Source organism: Atractosteus spatula, chromosome 9 (assembly GCF_055471065.1).
Source record: "Atractosteus spatula isolate fAtrSpa1 chromosome 9, fAtrSpa1.hap1, whole genome shotgun sequence".
NCBI classification, from domain to species: Eukaryota; Metazoa; Chordata; class Actinopteri; order Semionotiformes; family Lepisosteidae; genus Atractosteus; species Atractosteus spatula.
Window position 1 is genome coordinate 9,422,128 of NC_142714.1, and position 19,441 is coordinate 9,441,568.

Here is a 19,441-nt window from a genome sequence, read left to right on the forward strand (position 1 = left end):
AATGATATGCAGCAGTTTGGGTCATTTTAATGTCTGGGTTATTATGCCAGAACTACTTCAAGCAAGATGTAAGGCTTTAGATGCTGAAAAAACTACCGTTAGCTAGTTTGACTCGGCCAAGAGGTTTACCACAAGCTTGTCTGTGTAGTCTAAATATGTTTAGGCAAAACATTACTTGCTAAGTGACACTAAATTTACAACGTTTCTGTCAAGATCTCATTCTTCTGCCAAGCAATAACAAAGGAAGAGCACTTGACTTGAAAGAATTGGTTTGCATTACAAAAAGCAATTTATATCACAGCTTTACTATTTGTACAGCTATCGTGTTTACATCGATGGAGACAGCCCTACACTTAAGATCAGCAAAGCCTCCAAAGCATGAAATGGAACGAGTTGTTTTGGCTCGTTGTGCAAATGTCATTTATTTTCAGTGAGTGAAGCCTGCCCCTAGTATTGAATACCAAGTTATGTCTGCCACCTTGGAGTTGGGCACGAAGTTTGGCACAGGGCTTGGCACTAATGTGATATAGGGATAATACACTGTCCACAGATTTACAGGGCCTGGGTAATAGATAAGGCTTATGAGGGTTTTGGAATGAAAACCAAGTGCTGTGATTTATACTGGCAGTAGGAGTGCTGACTTGAAAGCACAGTTCACCCTTGTGTTTTGTTTCATGACACACAGTTTTCCAAGATTAGAAACATCTGCGGGGAGGAACAATTAAGTAAGGCAATAATGACAACAAGTGATGCTATCTAAGCACAATAGGCAAATATCATTCCTAATTGCTTACTGCTGTTTGGCCAGCATAAAGGTACATTGTAGGAGCACTAGGATCTCTTTATAACACTTAATTGAAGGAACAATACAGTATGTTCCATATTAAGCACACTCCTTACACACAGTCAGACTGATGGCACCACATGTGCCACCTGAACTGGCTGCAGACCGATCATCTTGAGGGTTTTAACCGTCTATAAACCTTAACTTTTTTTAGTGTTTTTAGGCTAGCTCTACAACCACGTAAATTGTATTAGACCTTCACCTTTTATCAGTAAAACAACCCCAGTGATAATTTGGTTGCTGTTATAACCAGAGTTACTTACTATGTAGAACATTCTGATTTTGCAGTGCCGTGCAAAAAGTGCTTAGATTTTCCTGGATGTTGTCAGTTATCTTCTAACATCACCAGATGAACAAGGAATGGATTACAGTATATTTTTGAAAAATACCTAAATATTTCAACTGTAGCTGAAGAATGCTGTTGAGTGCAGTGGCACACTGCACTCAGTTATGGTATGTTCTGGATGGGTTCAGACTAATAGGATTAACCCATGTTCCATGTGATATTCCTTTTCCATAAAATATTAGTAATTCTGAAATTTATTTGTAAAATAAATTTGTTTTTTTAATGTCTAGCAGTAAACTTATCGTCACAGTGATTTGTTTTGCTTTACAATTTGGAACTAAATATTAAAATCTTTGGCAAAATAGAGGTGTTTTTTTGTTGTAGATAGCCAGATTTTGCAAGTCTGGGCACTAAGCATCATTTCTGGGAGAAAAGCAAAACCATTTCCATCACACATATTTATGCATGCACATAATTTAGAATGGAACTCAGTGCTGCTCAGTACATGCTGAGTAATGTTTAATGTATTTTTAGTTTTCTTTTTTGTGGTTTTAATATGGAGCAGATCTGCAGCCAACAAGAGAGAATTCTAATAAAGCTTAGCTTCCTCACATGGTCTTCGCTCCTCCAATAAAAAAAAATGTTCTTGGGTTTGCTTCTAATGAGAGGTTTTTCAAGAAATCAGTCTTCGATCCTGAGCTTTGAGTCCTTTATTCATTCCACATGCATCTGTTAAAATATTACTTGGTAAAATTAATAATGAGGACATTGTCTTTTTACATCCTGTTAAGTAAAGTAAAGACAGATGCTGACAAAAATGATCAATTTGATTGCTTATTTTAAAGAGATGATAATTACCTTTGTTACATTTTCAAACAGAGATGTAATGTTTGGTTTATGGGTTCTGTGTGGAGGAATTAGAGAAACAGCTAGTAACGATTATGATCGGGAATACCGCAAGGATTATGTGTAGGTTATTGCACCACAAAACAACAGATCAGTAATGCCATCATTATAATAAACCATGAGAGATTAAATTATCCTTATGCCTTGTAATTTTGTGGTCTCTCTTTGATGTGACTGACATTTAGAGGTTATTTCATGTTTCAAATTGAGCACACTTCAATGTGGTTTGATGGATTATCCGCATGGAGTTCTGTTATGATCAGCAACAACAAACAAGATACCGCACACACATAAATAGCATGCATGGCAGTAGTTGTATGTATCTTATACATATTTAAACATGGAATACTTCAAGCACTAAATGTTTATTGAACAGAACACTGGGTTACCTCAATCACTTGTCCATAATTTTGTTTGGAAAACTTCATTCGTTTTCTGCAAAGGTATCAATTTATGGAAAACCAAGCCTTTGCTCAGATTATGTACTACCACAAAAAGGGTAGCCAAGGTGTTATTCCGGTGCGTGTAACTGATGTTGAACCACTTTAGCTGAATTTGTATCACAGTGCAAAAAGAGCTTCTGATTTATTCAGCACCAACACCTTTCTCTCCCTAACAAATTAATCACTTTCCTTCTGTAAGAGTAAACTGCTGGTAAAATAGATAATTATGGACCATTATACTTAAGAATGTAGTTATTAATACATATGGATATCCCAAACTGAAAAGTAAAAAGAAAGAAGAAAACAGATTAAGAAGAATGAAGCAGTTGTGAACATACATTAATTATTTACTACAGGTAAAGAGAATACATTTTGTGGTGTTTAAGATCATTGAAGCAAATAATTGATCATTCAAGTAACTTCCTTACAGTGTCCATCAAGCAGTTATTTGGCTGTACACTTGGTCTCATAATATGAAATAATAAAGGATGAAAAGTAATACTCTTTGTGGTTTCTCTAAAGTAAATGAGATTGTATGTGGATTATGTGTCCATTGATCTTCATGACAATGTGAAACAACAGTCCGTTTCTTCAGACACACAAAGAGCCAAAAATGACCAAATTTATTTAAAAGAATATGTCTGGCACAAGCGAGAATTCTAGAACAATCGAAACACATCACATCCTCTTTTTCTTCCACTCTTCTGCAGCTTTCAGTTGCTTTAGGTATTGTCAGCATACATGTTGCTTGAATGTAGACTCAAATGTCCGAACCCCGATTTCGGTTGTCAACTAGAGTACAAGTATGAAGTAGAAAGCTGCTTTACTTCCTTGCTCTACCTTTCACCAGCCTTGGGCATTGACACCAAAGGCCATGTAATTCAAGCGGATACACATTGTAAAACATTGCAACATCTCTAAGCTAATGTATCTCTGCCTAGTCACCTGGTAGAAAGGTGCAATCAGAAAAATATGTATCTGTCCTGTACCCGACAACCAATTATCTTTCGATTCTTGATTCACAGTGCAGCATAAAGCAATCAGCTCTCAATATCTATAAAGTGCTGTATGTATCCATTGAAAGAGATTTGTGTCTAGACTGCATGTCTGTAAAAACAGTGCAAATCACGTTTTTTCATGACAGGACACCCCTTCACTCTGGATATCCTTAATTTACAATGCAGAGCTGTGTGCGTTTCTTCTGAAAATAACATTGAAAAGCCTTCGCAAATGAGAAATTTTTCTCAGATGAAGTAGATGTTCATATTTGGCAACTGCATTGATAAAACACGCTGCCCAGCCATGTTGTTAACGCTGAATCCCTGGCTTCCTCCAAACAACTAGATGAAGTCATTGGATCAGTTAGATACTGGAAAAAAAAAAGGTAGTTTGCCGATTGCTTTTGTAACAGTTCATAACCGTTCTATGTAACCACTTAGCACAAGGAGAGGAAAAGGAACCTCTTCACTGACAAATTAGACCTTTCTCACATACTGTACAGCCTTATTAAACTGACCAGAAGAAGGTAGAAAAGGTCTTGTCATTTTAGTGTTAAGCTTATGTCACAAAGTGCTGTACAGTATGTATCCATACATGTGTGATTTTGTCTTTTTCAGTTATCCTTGCTGCTGTGAGACCAGTCCAGGGTTGTTTAATAACACATGGTTTTGAGTGTATGAAGGTGAAGGAATTGTTAACAGATCTACCAGATTAACATCGACCCACTTAAAGTGCTTGGCAGGCTCTCAGGGGGTAATAAACATTTTGCCATTATCCCCATGAAACAGATCTTGCATTCACATTGAAAGGAGAACTCCTCTAGCTTTCTTCAAGGGACAAGAGGACTAATTTCTCAATAAGTAGCTTGTTCATACATAATTGGGCAAACAATACCTTTTTAAGGAGATTGCACTTCCCTGTATTTGTTTTCTGGTGGTCATTCATTTGTTTATTCAGAGTATTCTAGTAATTGGTCACGTACCTGTGTTTTAAATTTGCTGCCCCCCAAAATACCAAAACCTAGATGTAAAAAATGTTTGACCACGCCTCAGTGATACTCTTTTAAGGTCTCAGTAAGAATATTTGGACTTTAACATTTCTTTTAGCAATGACTGTAAGACAGTGCTACTGACAGCAGCAAACCAGAAAATCTATTTCCGTGTAGCACTGCAGGTGTTGTCTAACAGGTTTTTATCCGAGTTATTCTGATTTCTTTTAGTGTTAACTGTTCCTTCCTCCTAACAACTCAGTGTCATTTAGTCTGTATGAGCCGTGTTGGCCAGACATTTTAGAATAACATCCAACGTTTTCCATGTCCAAAATTCCTGAGCGTTTACTACGGCTTTGGAATCTGTGCAGACATGTATAAATGCCTCTACGATATTTTTAAAACAGTATATATTTTGCATGCAATTTTGTGAGTACAGTAAATGTTAGTATTTCAATTCATACAAATCTAAATTTAAAATAAACATATAGTGGTATTTATATCTAATAATAGTAGGTGAATGCACTAACAATAATCTATGGTCTGTTTAACTCTACTCCTGTTTGGCCTTTTGAGCATTGAAATGCACAATTTACAACAATTTCTTATTGTTTACAGATGAATGCTACTGTTACTGCCAGCTATAATAACATTTTGTTGAACTTATTAATGTTACACACACGTAAGCTGGAGATTTAAAGTACTGTGAATTTAAGAAAGATACATTCAAGTTATGCTGTGCAGGTGTGCAGGAAGTTGCTTCTAAGCAATGTGCACTTGTTAAATAGGAATTTACATACCTTTTTGTGAGCATTTTTGTGTATGTTTTGTACTAAGGGTATACATTTATATGATGCAAAGTATGTTTTTAATGCTTACAGCATCTCTGCTGTAAGTTAAAGATAATTGTTTTGTTATTTTTTGTTTTACTTTAAGAGTAGGGTTTCATTCATTTCACTGCATATTATGGCTTGTTTTCATACAAAACTGTTCTTATGCCTACGTGTAGGCTTCAGAGAGTAAAATGAGGACAAGGAAACAGAGCATTGCGGAGAACCTTAAAATTTCAGGCTTCATTCTGTGATATTGCCGCAGATTTTTGCTATAGTAGTGAAGGTAATGTGTAGGCTGCAAGCTGTAAGAAAACGTGAGTAATCAGCTGCAAGCATTACTAATGTTTATTTTAAATCAATTTTAATTATGAGCACTAGTTAAAGTGCACATCATAATAAGCATGGCTGTTAAATAATAAATGTGTTTTATGATAATGAGAACTATGTTGGTGTCTGGCATTTGCCCAAAGCGTACTATATCATAGATTTCTTCACTCCTGATCGCATTGCAGTCATTACTTCTGGCTGTTATGCACTAGACGATTTCTTGATGAGGAGCTTTTCCTGTCTGTGCATTTATTAGTTAAGTCTCTCATTCATGGTATGTACGAGGCATTTGGTGCCAGTGCTAGTCACAAAAAGCGTTCTTGTTCTCTTAACATGATTAAATGCTTACAAATCTCTTGGTAGTGAACAGTTTGTTAAAACAAGCTTAGCATGTCCCATGGAGACACTCTTTTTTCTGGGTTCACAGGCTGTACATTACTGAAGATAAAACTTATATAACACACCAATTTTAAAATGTGGTGGTCACTGAAGCCCTTAGGGACTGTTTTGGAGAAACCCAGACTAACGCACGCATTTTTCACTGGTGCCAGAACTTATAAAGCACCAGACATTGCTGCCTGCTGTCGGAGGAGATTGCTCAGATAGCCAACACATCACCAAATTGCTGTTTTCGGCATCCAAACGAAAATCTTAAATCATTCTGTCATTTCATTTTTTGCCATTAACTAGAGAAAACTAGCTTGGAGTGCTGTTTTTACTTTTAAACAAAAATTCAAGATTGTGTGATTTTTCAAATAAGGCTACAATGTGGCAATCTGCTCTTTTACTACAGCAAGGTACAGTATGACCCATCAGCGGGCTTTGATGCTCAGTGTGACTGATGTTTTACCGTTTAGTAAAATGCTCTTCACATGGTGCATTGTTTTGTACATTATGCTTTAAAATGTTGTACCCACTAGTGTATTTTACTAATGTAAGAAGTCAGTTGTGTGATGGACCTAACCACAGAGAACTAGCAACTTTTGATGATACACAGTATTAAGGACATTGTGGTCCTTGTACATAATATGATTTCTGAAGTTATGTTTAGCCACTGTATTGATTCTTGCACCTTAGTACCCTATCTGACAGCTAAACACAAAGGTTATAAGGTGGGAAAAGCCAGGTGTTTCCTGGCTATTGAAGTGCAAGTGCTATCACAATTTGATATGTAGGCTAATCCTGATATGGAGTAAACCACACGAGTTTAATAATAAAGGTCCCAAAATGTGTATGGAAAATTAAAGCATATTTTAATAGAGAAATATAAAATACATGACATAAATATAAAAAATGAAATGCATACACTAAGGTCCAATGAATACTTTGTTGTTTAAAATGTGTTACTTGCACAGCTGTGACTAGAACTAGTACCAGGGCTGCCTATTTTAAAACTGTTTCTCTTTTAAAGGTTTTATATCGTGGGCATATGTAATGTTTTCACGGTACTCATCCTCTGCTTTTAATTTGTCATATATTTGTTTGGATTTAGGAAATTGAAGAACGATTTTAGGAGTGAGCGAAGAACTGTGAATGGCATTTCTTCAGGAATCTGTGGCATGTTACAATTTAGTCGCTTAGAAATGTAGCATTTTATTTTCCATGGGGTACGTATTTGTTGTTTATCTACCGTACCTGAAGTTTTTTTTCCCCCTAAGACTGCCTGTGGAATGATCCAGCTAGAAAGTTCCCAACTCTTGTGTTGTAATGAAATCTTGGCAGTGGTATGTGGATTCCAAGCTAACAATGTGGTTTGCTCCCTGTTTCTTTAAAGGCTGATGTTCCAGAAGTAGTTCAAAAGTGTGAGAGAAGAAAGTAGGGGGTTAGTGGGCAATAAGAAACTGGAATGTATTCAGGATCAGAAATGGGAAATGAATATGGAGCCTGTTGAAGTTAATGTCCTGTGCTGCTGCTAATGAATGTAGACCACTGTCAGTCAGAAAGAGCACGGCGTGGGGAGGTAAGGGGGATTAGTTCTTTTCACTCATCAAATTAATTTAGGTGAACAGGGCACCAGAGTGGAGTTTCCGATGGGCACAACCAGAATAACAATAGCAATTTGAAAAATGTACTGATAGGAAGTGATCTGTTTTGAGAACTCCCCCCTCCCCACCACCACAGTATCTAGCAGTTCCTGGCACACTAACAAAGCACGCCTGCAGAATGTCACAAAGGCGGCTGCCGTTTCCCCAAGCACTGTGCGAAAATGAATGTGTGCCATTTTGTTCTGCTGAATTATGCAATTAAGAGCTATTAAAAATGCATTTCACAGGACTTACATGAGCAAGAGGACTGAAAACTCTGGGTCTCTGCGTCTTCATTTTTGTTTTCTGTTGGTTTCTTAAATATATATATTTGTTTCTCCTTAGGTTTCTAAAAAAATAGGCTAGCTCATTAAGTCCTGCTCCTCACCGTCATTAGGATGTTCTTTTGGTTTTCCTGGTTCATCTGAAGTTTTTGCCATTTTCGTCTAGCTCTCTTTCACCAAATAATTGGATAACTGCTCTGTTACTTTGTGACAAGCTGGTTTCCTTGTCCTGCCAATTGTGAATATAAGTCTGTTAAAAAATATGATGTGGTTATCCGTGGTGTCCTGTGAGCTAAGGTCATGCATGCTCTAAGGATGACAAATGGTTTGGGCACAGAACTAGGCAAAATTTAGATTTCACTTTGTTTCTCCCCTAAGGAATGTCCTGTATTTATTTGCTGTTATGTCAGTAGATCAATTACAATTGTTCTTGGCCTTTCAAACAGCATTGCTGTAACATTTCTTGACAATTAGTCTCTGTTTAAAAGGAAGTCTAGGTTTATGCTTAATGTCAAAGCAAACTAAGGGGTCATACATGAATGATAGGAGCAGCAAGGGGTATTGAGATCAATCACTGCTGTGGTTCACTGAATAAGACCCTGCTCTGGTACTGGAAAACTAGCTCTACTAAGAGGCTTCCTGTAATAAATGCCAATGATGTTTTATGAGAAGGATCATTTGCATGATGCAATGCAGAGATTCACCTTGTTTTAGGAAATATCATGGCCTGTGCCAAAATAACCATACTATGTAATGTATTGGAACAATTGTAAGTCCTTTCCTCCAGGCTGTTATTCATATTAGTTACTAATTTGATTTCCCAAATGTGTTTAATTTTCAAATTGTGTGCCAGATATCTGAAAAACGTTACTCATGCAACCTTGCCTTCTATCTTAAAATTAAACTCTGTTATCTATGTTAATTCCTCCTGTTGAGCAGGTGTTCAGAATGGGAATGTCTTGTGTGTGTTTAAGTACTGTACCATGGGGGAGAGTGTTGATTTTTTACAGTTGATTTGTAACAATATAAACTCAAATCAGACTCATTTTCTTCCCCTAGAGAACTGCTTGTGGGTCAGGTGAGAAGGAATGAACCCCGCTGCATATAACTGGGTCTAGTAATCTTCAGTCCAGCTGTCCCCCCCAACACCATTAATATTAACAAAAAATGATAAGATATGGACAGATAACTACAAACATGATTTGTCGATGACTATAAAGCCTACACATCATGGGTAAACAATACAGTAAATAGAGGTGAACTAAACAGAATCAATTGAAAAGTCCCACAAAATTATCTCCTAAAGAAATACAGTAAATTGAGCTGTCAGCTTTTTCCTACACCCAAAGTGAGAAAGTGAGCTTACTTTTAATGCCAATATCAAATAATCATAATAACATTCTGCAAAAAGTGATGATGAAAAGGAGAATTCACCGCTAGAGTTGTTACAGAATATTAATGCGACTTGATTTAAATGAAAGTGAAAACAACAATCTGTTGTGCTATATGGAGGACTTTACAGTGTGAACCCTTCTCGATTTCAGAACACTAGTTTCTGGGCATAAAGGAATAAATTGGTCAGTGTGTGATGTGAAACTGTTAGCAGAGTAAAAAAAAAAACTTTAAACCTGGTTTATAAATACTGCCTGTCCGCAGGGCATTGTCCTCGCCTTTCAGTCTCTAAAGACTTGAGCTTCCAACAGCTGCAATGAAAACACTCCCCTTTCGCTTGAATATCCAGCTGTGTACAGTTATGACTGAAATAATCTGTCAAAAGCACTTCTGTGGAGCTGATTTATTGATGTCGTAACATTGCCACAAGTTTCTACCTGGGTTTTGAAAGGTTATACTGATACCTAAGAAAGATGCATTATTTTGTTCAGAAGAGGCCAAAGTGGGGTACCTTTTTTAGAAAACAAAAACAGGACTTTAATGTTTATACTGTAAATTTTAATCCAAGAAGCAATCGCATATAACTGTTTTATTCCAAACCTGTGAAGAATAGTTGTCATTTTTTTCCTTTTTATTTTCTTGCCAGTAGCCCCCATCAAGGAAGATAAAGTGGAAATATAATTTAAATAGTGGGAAAACAGATGCACTAGATAGTGCAGCAATAATGCAACAGCAGAGCAGGTTTATGGTTATGAAACCAATGTTTCAGCCATTCCAGTTACATTACAATTACATGCTAATCTCTTAGTATTTGTCATATCCCTGGTATTGAAGTATAAGAATTTAATAACATGGTCCATGACATTTTGTTTTCAGTGGGGTTCTGTTCCCTTGTGCATCTCCTTTGTAGAAGTTCTATGGATACTCCCCACTTCCAGTCTAGTTTCAATGGATTAGTGCCAGTCTCATTAAGATGTAGTCCTTCATTTGTGTAGATAGCCTTGGCCATAGAAACGTTATACAAAATAGTTATTATACAATGAACAGTCTAAATTTCAAGATGAGACATTATGTTTTAATTTAAATATAGTGCTTATATGACCTTTAATTAGGAGAAAGTACCCTTCAGGTCAGTAAAAATAAAAATAATACAGCAGTATAATTTAAAAACATAAATTTATAAAGTACCAACCTATTAAACAAAATATTTGACTCTACACTGAGATTTTTTAGCTGCAAACTAGCGATGCTGAGAAAACCCCAAATTTTTTACATCCTCATTTCCTCCAGTGCTGATACAGCACCACTGAATATACTTGTTACTTCATTTGTCCCCTCAGGTTCCTTCTCTTTAATGTAGACAATGTGTAGTTTTTGGTACCACTGTCACATTACCTTATAATGCTGCAGGGTGTGCCTGTTTTCCTCTATTATGACAGATTCCAATATTATTAAGTTGTGTTCTTTGAGGTTTATGTTTGATTTAATCTCTTACTGCATTCTTGAGGGGTGAGGGTAGGTTTTATGAGAGAGGAATAGCAAATCTAATATTATAATAAAAAAAGAAAATTATTGTAGTTGGTAATCCAAGACATTCTACAGTAAATTTGTTAATGGTTCGTAGTGTGCTTTTCTGTCATATGTCAGATAAAAAAATTGAACGAAAATAGCTTGCTATAATTTGATAATGAGGACATATTTTCCTTATATTGTATTGCGTTTTGGCAAGCTCTTCCAGTTACTTTTTGTTCACCCAGAATATGGCTGGAGATCCCTTCAATGTTAATTCATTGAGCCTTGAAGTACAGATGAGATCAAACAAGGAGAATGCATCCCAAATCCAAATATAGAGGCCGGACTGGTTACCTCATTCTCAAGGAAATATTTCAATAGTAAATAAAACATCTGGTCTAGCCCAGGATGACAGCTCACGCAGGATGTCAGGGTGGGCGGCCTAGAAAAAGGTTAGGTTTACTGGTCACAACAACTTCTGTGTAATCCAGGTTGGGTGTATAACATGAAGTCTCATTTTCGTTGTCTGGTGTCACTGGCGGCAGTAAACATTTAAAAGTCCTAATTAAGAATGTAATGTTTTTTTTTTTGTTTAGGTACCCATAAATTGAAGGATCCAAGAATAGATCACATTTTATTTCTTTCCCTTGTCTTGGAATTGTATTCTATGGCCTATTCAGTGTGTCACCGACCCTCACAATGTAGCACCAGTCTGGCTTTGCTGCAGCTTAAAATGTTTATTGGAAAGCATGCAACCATCAATGGCCAGAACTGGAGAAAATGAAAAGAGGAGAACTGGGAAAGGGCTAGTGAAAATAGCCCAGGGAAAACCTCCAGAGAAATGAAAATGACCCTTTGGGATTACTGAGTATTAAATTTATCGGGCTGTGTCAGTGTGCCCTCAAATGCTACAGTTCGGCAACCTGCTGGTGTAATTTGGGAAAGATTTGGCTATAAAAGAGTTTCTGTTTCTTTCCTCAGCTATCCTTTGTTCTGGCTGTATGCTAGCCGCTGTGCATTTATCCACTGTTATTTTACTGTAAATCAATGAGATCCAGCTCTTTGTCATAAATGTAATAATCTAAATGGTAAATCAGGCTGTCAGTCCAGTGGAAGCCCTACACCTGCAGATTGAAGTAATTATTTACTCAGGTTTCTGCACACAATTCTTTCCTTTAGAACACATTCCTGCTCAGGTGTCTGTGAGACTCTCTTATGTTGGAATGTCATGGTCTTGCTTCTGCATGATCTAACTTCCCCTGTGTGGCTGTGCCAGTAATTAGGGAAAAGCAAAGGTTTATGGACTGCAGTTGTGCAATTAGCCTCAGAAAAGTGATGTTGGTATGAAAACCAAATTTTTCTGTACTTCTTATAGCCATATATTACATTAAAAACAGAGGTTGTGTCACTTTCAAATAGAATGAATTCAAAGTACAGGTTAGTTCAAACAAACATGGGGAACTGAAGTACTGAGTATAAAACAAAGCAATCTACCCTTCAGGAAGTTTGTTGACACAAGTCTGAGTTGAAGATAATGTTTTGTGCCACACTTCAAAATGCTGCTGGGTGTTTGCTTTGTTTAATCTAAAACCTCTGACAGAGGGTTAAAGTGCCAAATTCAAGTATTAAATTCTGTGAGACTCAGAAGTATGCAGCAGTCATCTTTTTTTCAGCTTTGTTAATTACTAGAGATCAGAACAACTTTTCATATTGGCTGCGGTTTAGTGCAAGGTAAGAGAGTATGTTGCACAGAGATGAAGAGGTCCCCTCAGGATGGTATGCTCTAGTAACTTCATTAATGCAAACAATACAATCTGTGATGAGGTTTTCAATAAGCAATCAGTTGTTTTTTTATGGAACATTTCAATTACATGCTGTGTCATATACAGGTACTGTACCTGTGGTCTAGGTCCCCGGCTAGCTCTGTTGGTAGAGCATGGGACTCATAATCTCAGGGGAGTGGGTTTGTGTCCCACGTCAGGTGCCAGGTCCTCCATGTTGGAGGTTGGGCACAAGTGTAACAACCCTGTCCCGTAAAAAACTAATGTTATGGAAAGAGCAACAGGATGTTGCTGCCCCTATATGCCGGAAGGCATAACGGGCAAACATCCATAACTGTGGGATATGGTAATTAGTGTTCGTCATTCGTCTTCAACGCTATCCTATCTGAAGATAGGATACAAGAAATATTTTGCCACATCCTATAGGACAAGGTCGTTATTGGAACGGAGTGGTGTCTTGGCTAAGTGTTTCGGTCTCTTCTTGTTGTATTCACAGCACACAGATCAGACCAGTGCAAGCAGAGTCTTCTTCCCATCAGACGGGGACATCCCGAACAGTCAAACGTTATCCATCGCCCAACGGGCAGATCACATCCAATGCTCTGCCCAATGGGAATGGGCAGTTGCACGTCAGCCAGCAACCAGCATCCACCCAAGAGAACTTTAATTCCGCTGTGGACCCCAAAGGTACTACAGGTCTGAATCCTGTGTTTCAGCCAAGAGACTTTAATGGACATCGAGTTCTACCTGTAGTTGAAATTGCTCATTCAAATCTTCTAGTGCTGTCGAGTTATACGCTGTATCACAACAGTACTAACAATACTAAAATATATTTAGGGCTGAATAGGCCAGCTGTGCTACAATTTTGTTTAGTGGTTTTCTTTGCTCTTGTTCTTGTTTTATAGTCCCATTTCCAAATCTGAAGGATTATTTTCTTTTGTGTGTGGGTGGGTGGGTGGGGGGGGGGGGGGTTGGTAGTAAAAAACTACCATATTGCTTTTTGTTTCCATCTTTCATCTCTTAAAGAACAGGCCAACAGACACATCCTGAGGGGTTTGGTTCAAAAACCCTTTTTGGAAAAAAAAGAAACACTTTTGGGGAACTGGAATAAAAAGAATCCAAACCTTTCATTCATCACTTTGATCTGATCAACATACTCTCTCTTCTCTGTTTTCCAAGTCTCTTATTCACAGGTATCACTGAGCAGGAGTGAGAGCTGTGTGGCATTTCTAGACACAGAGAAGGTCTCCAGTGAATGGAACATTAGATAAAAAGTTAAATCTGGCCTTGTCCCAAGCCGTCAGCCCACAGTGGGTTTTTTTTTATTACAAGAGCGACAGCCGTTTGTTATCTGAAGCTAAAAGCCTGGAGAGTTAACAGCAATGTCTTAGAGGGGCTGCTTAAAAACTGAGCAAAGGCTTGCATCTGAATAGGACAGGCTCCTCTTGTGATTTTTCACCTTGGACCAAGTCTCACAAAGTATCAGGCTTGCCACCGATCTCTCCGGCCTCCCAAAGACTTCATGTTGTAGAATTTTGCTTACCCTAGAGAATGAGAAATAACCCCGTATTGCTGGTAATTTGATAATTGGCTTAATTGCCAACTAGTGTTAATTCTTCTTTTATTAATTTCCATAAATAAGATCTGTCCAATGTTCAAGATTTTCCAGTGCAATGTGAATTGACTGAGTTCCCACCATTACACAACTTTCCCTGTGTACACCTCATCCTTATGATAACAGCCTGGAAGCCAGCCCGCTGTAAACTGGAGCTGCTCCTTACAGCCAGCAGCCCTGTGAGACATCACTCAGCTACATTGCTTGCTACCCAGCAAGTACCAAACAAACCTCTATTTTTTTCCCCCCAACGCTCTACAGAAGTAAGCCTCACATCAGTTTGTCTGAATATGCTGCTTACAGCAAAAGTCTCATTTTTGGTGATGGAGGTGTTCCTTCTCATAGGAGCCAACCTGACAGCGAATATAGACCGCATCAAGATCGTCTTCACCCCAATGATCTGCAAGAGGGTCTGTCGGAGTGGCCAGTGTTTCAATAGCTGTGAGAAAGGAGACACCACAACTATTTACAGTGAGAATACGCAGAGCCAGGTGTCCAAGTCTGGATTCCGCATGTGTAAGTATTTAAGCATTTTTATTTTAGTTTTGCACTCTGTTTTGTCTTGTTAAAGTTTATTGCTTTTTTGTAAAAGCCTCCAACAGAAACACACTGCCCAACAAATTTGTCATCCTCTGTGCCTGTTTAAATAGTTTAAATAGTAATCGTAATGCTTTATGAAAAAAAAAGTGCAGGGATACAATCTCTCACTAAGCCTCTGGGTATTTGAATGGGGGTAAACTAATACCTTGTTGAAAGAACTAACAAAATGGTAAAGAATAATTGCATTTTGGATTAGCCAGGAAATCTTCCACTGTTTCGTCTTTTAGAAAGGAAAAGCAGCATCCATAAAGAATTTTTTCTAATGAACCATTTAGGGCTGATTCAGTTCTGCACTCAGAAGTTTTTTTTTCCTGATCTCTCACGCTCTAAGCTCTTACCCCTGTCTTGTGGTCATTGACACAACCCTTTCACTTGCCCTGATTGACCGTTTCGGATGCTTTAGAAAAGGAGAAGGGGCTGCACTGTGAACAAGGATTTACAGCGATTGTATTCAATTAAGGATTTATCCTTGGTTTTTTTCACAAGCGTGAGGAAAATCCTCTCTTAGAGATGGTGACAATACCTAACAAAACATGGTGAATATAATGTGACTAGGGACCGTTTACATGGAACAAAAACTTCTAAGCTTTCTGGAATATTGATAGCATACAGAATTGTATTTCACTGTAGCTCTGTGACTCTATTTCTTTTAAATAGGATAGCTGTAAATATTTAAATTCCTTGGGGGCAGTGCCCTATTATTCTGGTGGGGAAACGCTTAGAAGCTGTATATAAACAAATACTGTCTGTTATTCAACACTTCAGTTGTAAGGCAGTATGCATTGCAGAAAAATAGTCATGGTTGCTCTAGAGATGTTTTAATATTGTTAAAGGGTGATTGTAGACCAAGATGTTTAGTTGTGGAAATTGCTCAGCTAATGTCAAGTGTACAACAGGTGATAACCTGATTATAATGGTTAATGTTTTACCTTTTATAATGAGAATAGTGTAATTTTAGTGTCATGCTATGTTCATTCATAATATTGTATTTCTCATTTAACTTACACATTGCACAAAACCATTTGAGTTCATATACTGTATATACCTGTAGAGAGTACATTTTTCCACTAAGATCAGGAGTTTCTGTGCACCACATTTTAGGGTTATTACTCTTGTACTCTGGTTTCTGCATATACTGAAACAAGCAGGTCAGAGTAAAATTGTTTCATATTTGCAAAATAATGATTTGGCTCACAAAACCAGTGAATAATAAAAAAAAAACACTGGAACTAGGGACCCATAACAATAGAAAATAAAATAAAAAAATATATATCTAGTTTTGTAGTTATAATTTAACCAGTACTGTACAGTATGTCTAATTGGTTTGTTACTTCCTACAACCCTAGTCCTCAGCTCCAACTGCGGTTTTGTCCTAGTCTCTGGAGACCTGTGGACAACAAGACTGTGGCTAATAGCTAGCAGCACTAAACCACACAGTGTGGCTGAGGGAACTATAGAACTAATGGTGTCTGACAGAATTCTCATTCCACACATGTCTACAGTGCTTTGCCGGTATTTCCTTTCCTTGCATGATCCATATGCCAATACAGCAAAGGAATTTATAGGAATGTTACCTGATCAGGTGCAGCCCTTTTCTCCATTCTATTCAACAGTACATTTTCTGATGCTTCTTATTTACAAATGCAAAGCAACATTTTCTGCCTTTGATAAAACATTTCATATGACCCTGTAGCTTTAATTAAGAGTCTTTCGTATAAAAACGTTGTTGTTGTTCAGGGCTGATTGCTTTTCTTTTTAGAAAACTTAATGTGAAGAAAAAAAATATTTTCGGGTCTGTATTACAAGCTCGTTGGGAGACTTTCTGTATGACAGTGCCATTCTAGTCCACATTCTAACCGGAGGTCTGATTGCGTTTTTTATATCCCTAGCCTTGAAACTTTATTCAGAGCAGCTTAGGTTTGAAATCATTTACAGGTCTTCTTTTGAGGTATGGAGAATATAAGCTTCGTTGGCAAATGTTCTTTACTTTGAAAGAACTCTGCAGGCATTCTCTCAAGAACCACCTGTTCTATTTTTTTTAGATCTTGACCACTTCTGGCGTTTTATTCTTTAAAATGTTTAGCAGTAAATCATTTTATGAACTCTGTCAGAAGATAAAGGGGTTTGTGCAGTAAGGAAATATAGACTTCTGGCTTGAAGGCATGTCTGCAGTGAAAGTCTTTCAATGTAGTGATGCCTCATTGGAGTAATTACTGCTGCAGTTGAGAAAGCTCATGCAGTTGTTCCCACAACCCACAAACATCTCTCCACATAAATTTCTGTGTACCCTGCATTGTTATGGATTTGCTTTATAAACTGTTAGATAATTACATTGGAATGTTAAGCAAAGTAGTTTTAGAATGTCCTTCTGACTTCCTGTGTCACGATTTTGTTTCGCTTTGCAATGAATTTATCATAGCTGTAATATAAATCAATGCCATGAATTCATTTCTCCTGCACAATGTCCTTATATGAGAAAACGACTTCATGTTAAAGACTGAGGTTAACAACTTGGTGTTTCACTCAAGTTTTTTTAGGCTTTATTCATGAGAGAACATTTGATTTAACATCTGATACCCTTCACAAAGCTCAACAATTATTTTAAGATTCAGTTACCAAAATTAAAGTGTGATGTATAGCATTGATGATTTGTTGAAATGGCCTTTTATGAATTTTCAAAACACCATTTAAATCACAAAATGACCACAGTGCCAGAATTTTACAGTGAGACAAAATAAGTTTTTTTTAAGATACCACTGTCTGCTGCAAAAATTCCTTGGAGATCCTATAAAATGTGATAAATTGCCCTGATCTTTCCATTCTGTGTTATGTGATCATGTGATATGCATTTTAAATCTCGAGTTGAAGATTTCATGTGAACAAAGTCTTGAAAAACTTGCGTGCATCTTTAGAGTGAAAGACATACAGTATTTTGTTAAAAGAGCCGAAAGCTGTCATGTTAAAATTGTACAATGCTCTACTAAGACCTAATTTAAACTGTTTTATATGATTTTTGTCACCCATTTACAATGAAGATATCAGGGCTCTGGAATCATTCCAGAGACAAGGGACCAGATATTTTCCTTGATTCAAAGAATGTCTAAAGGTTAGAAGGACTGGGGTTTTTTTTTGGCGTTCAACAGAGAAGACTACAAGGGGGCCTCATTCAAGTATTCATTATCCTCAATGGCACTGACAAAGTTAATCTCATGGACTCGATGGTGAATCACTGGTGAAGCACGAGCCTGGGTATAGAAGTTACAACTATGGAGAAGCACATCTAAAACTGAGAACAGGAGGCAGCTCTTTGCAAAAATGCCTCTTTCTAAAAACATCTGATTGGGTCAATTATATACTAATAACTAAATGGCTTCTTTTATGGTGTGACTCTCAGACGACTGGCCCAAGTTCATATTTAAATGTGTCTGTTCTCCCAGACTGATGTCTTGACAAATTTACAGTACATGCAATTAAATGGGGACAAGGCAACTGCTCGAAATGTTTGGCATTGTGATTGCTGAGTAATTGAATTAAAAGAGTTTTCATTTTCATGAATTTTCTGTTTTTTTAACATCTCTTTGAAGCTGGAAGAAGAATACACTTTCTTGCATGAGTGACTGTATGTATTAGTTTCCTAACTCTTTCTTTCTTATTGATGGAGTCATAAGCATGTTTGTGTACTGCTGTACAGTCCAACAATATGTCAGTTTACCTTAGGCCTTATTCTATGGCTATGAACATCAGAAAGAAAGGCCAGTTATTTTCACAGATGTTATTTTTAGATCATTTTGTTGCTATTTATAATTGTTGCACATTCCTGACCCTTACTCTTACAATAACAGAACCCTAGACAAACATTTACTAAAGTCTGAATTTAATTCTTTCTAATTGGAATGGCAGTTTTACAGATTGTGCCTGCAGGGCAAAGTTCAGGCTTCATTAAAATGTTTTTAAATGTTTTAAAATGTTTTAAAAAAGAATCGGGTTGCGTTTGATTTGAAGACGTAGAAAACAGAAAACAGGATCAGAGTACATCTCAGAAACAAGTGGTTTGACATAAAAATACATTGCATCCCAGTTGTGTGATTTTTCTTTGCTTCTCATTAGTTTTCCAGGCAGTAAGTACTGCCTGCAAATGTGTAGGTGTGCAAATCAAGCAAATTAACATTCAGAGTATTTAGGAAATGAAGCATAGTCCCTTCCTGTCTCCCTGTTGATGACTTTTCTTCAATTTCCTCGTAGATTTCTGCCAGATTCCCTGCATGAGTGGCGGACGCTGTATCGGAAGAGACCAGTGCTGGTGCCCATCAAACTCCACAGGAAAATTCTGTCACCTTCCTGCCCCACCTCCTGAGAAACACAGCACTGCCAGGAAGGAGTCTGGGCAGTCAGGCCGCAATTCATCACACACTATGTACACTCTGCCACTGTCCAACCAGCTAGGTAACCGTGTGCTGGGAATACATGTAACAGTCTTGTTCCTTTTTAAAACAAAAATATTTTTTCTGCTATTATTTGTGTCACTAAAAAAGAACCAAACCCCCCTACCACCACAAATTTCCTCTAAAATGTTTTTGTAAAACTGCAGGTCAAAGAGAAAGGAGCAA

General features: G+C 37.4%; 1 protein-coding gene across 1 annotated transcript in view; it reads left to right on the forward strand.

Moving 5' to 3' along the window:
• The window catches only part of LOC148828113 (latent-transforming growth factor beta-binding protein 2-like), a 131,047-nt gene that overhangs the window by 37,544 nt on the left and 74,062 nt on the right, over positions 1 to 19,441 (forward strand). Inside the window, exons 4-6 of the mRNA XM_088925771.1 lie at positions 13,116 to 13,306; positions 14,580 to 14,750; positions 19,077 to 19,277. Of these exons, the coding sequence (XP_088781897.1) occupies positions 13,116 to 13,306; positions 14,580 to 14,750; positions 19,077 to 19,277 (563 nt within the window). The remainder of the gene's footprint in view (positions 1 to 13,115; positions 13,307 to 14,579; positions 14,751 to 19,076; positions 19,278 to 19,441) is intronic.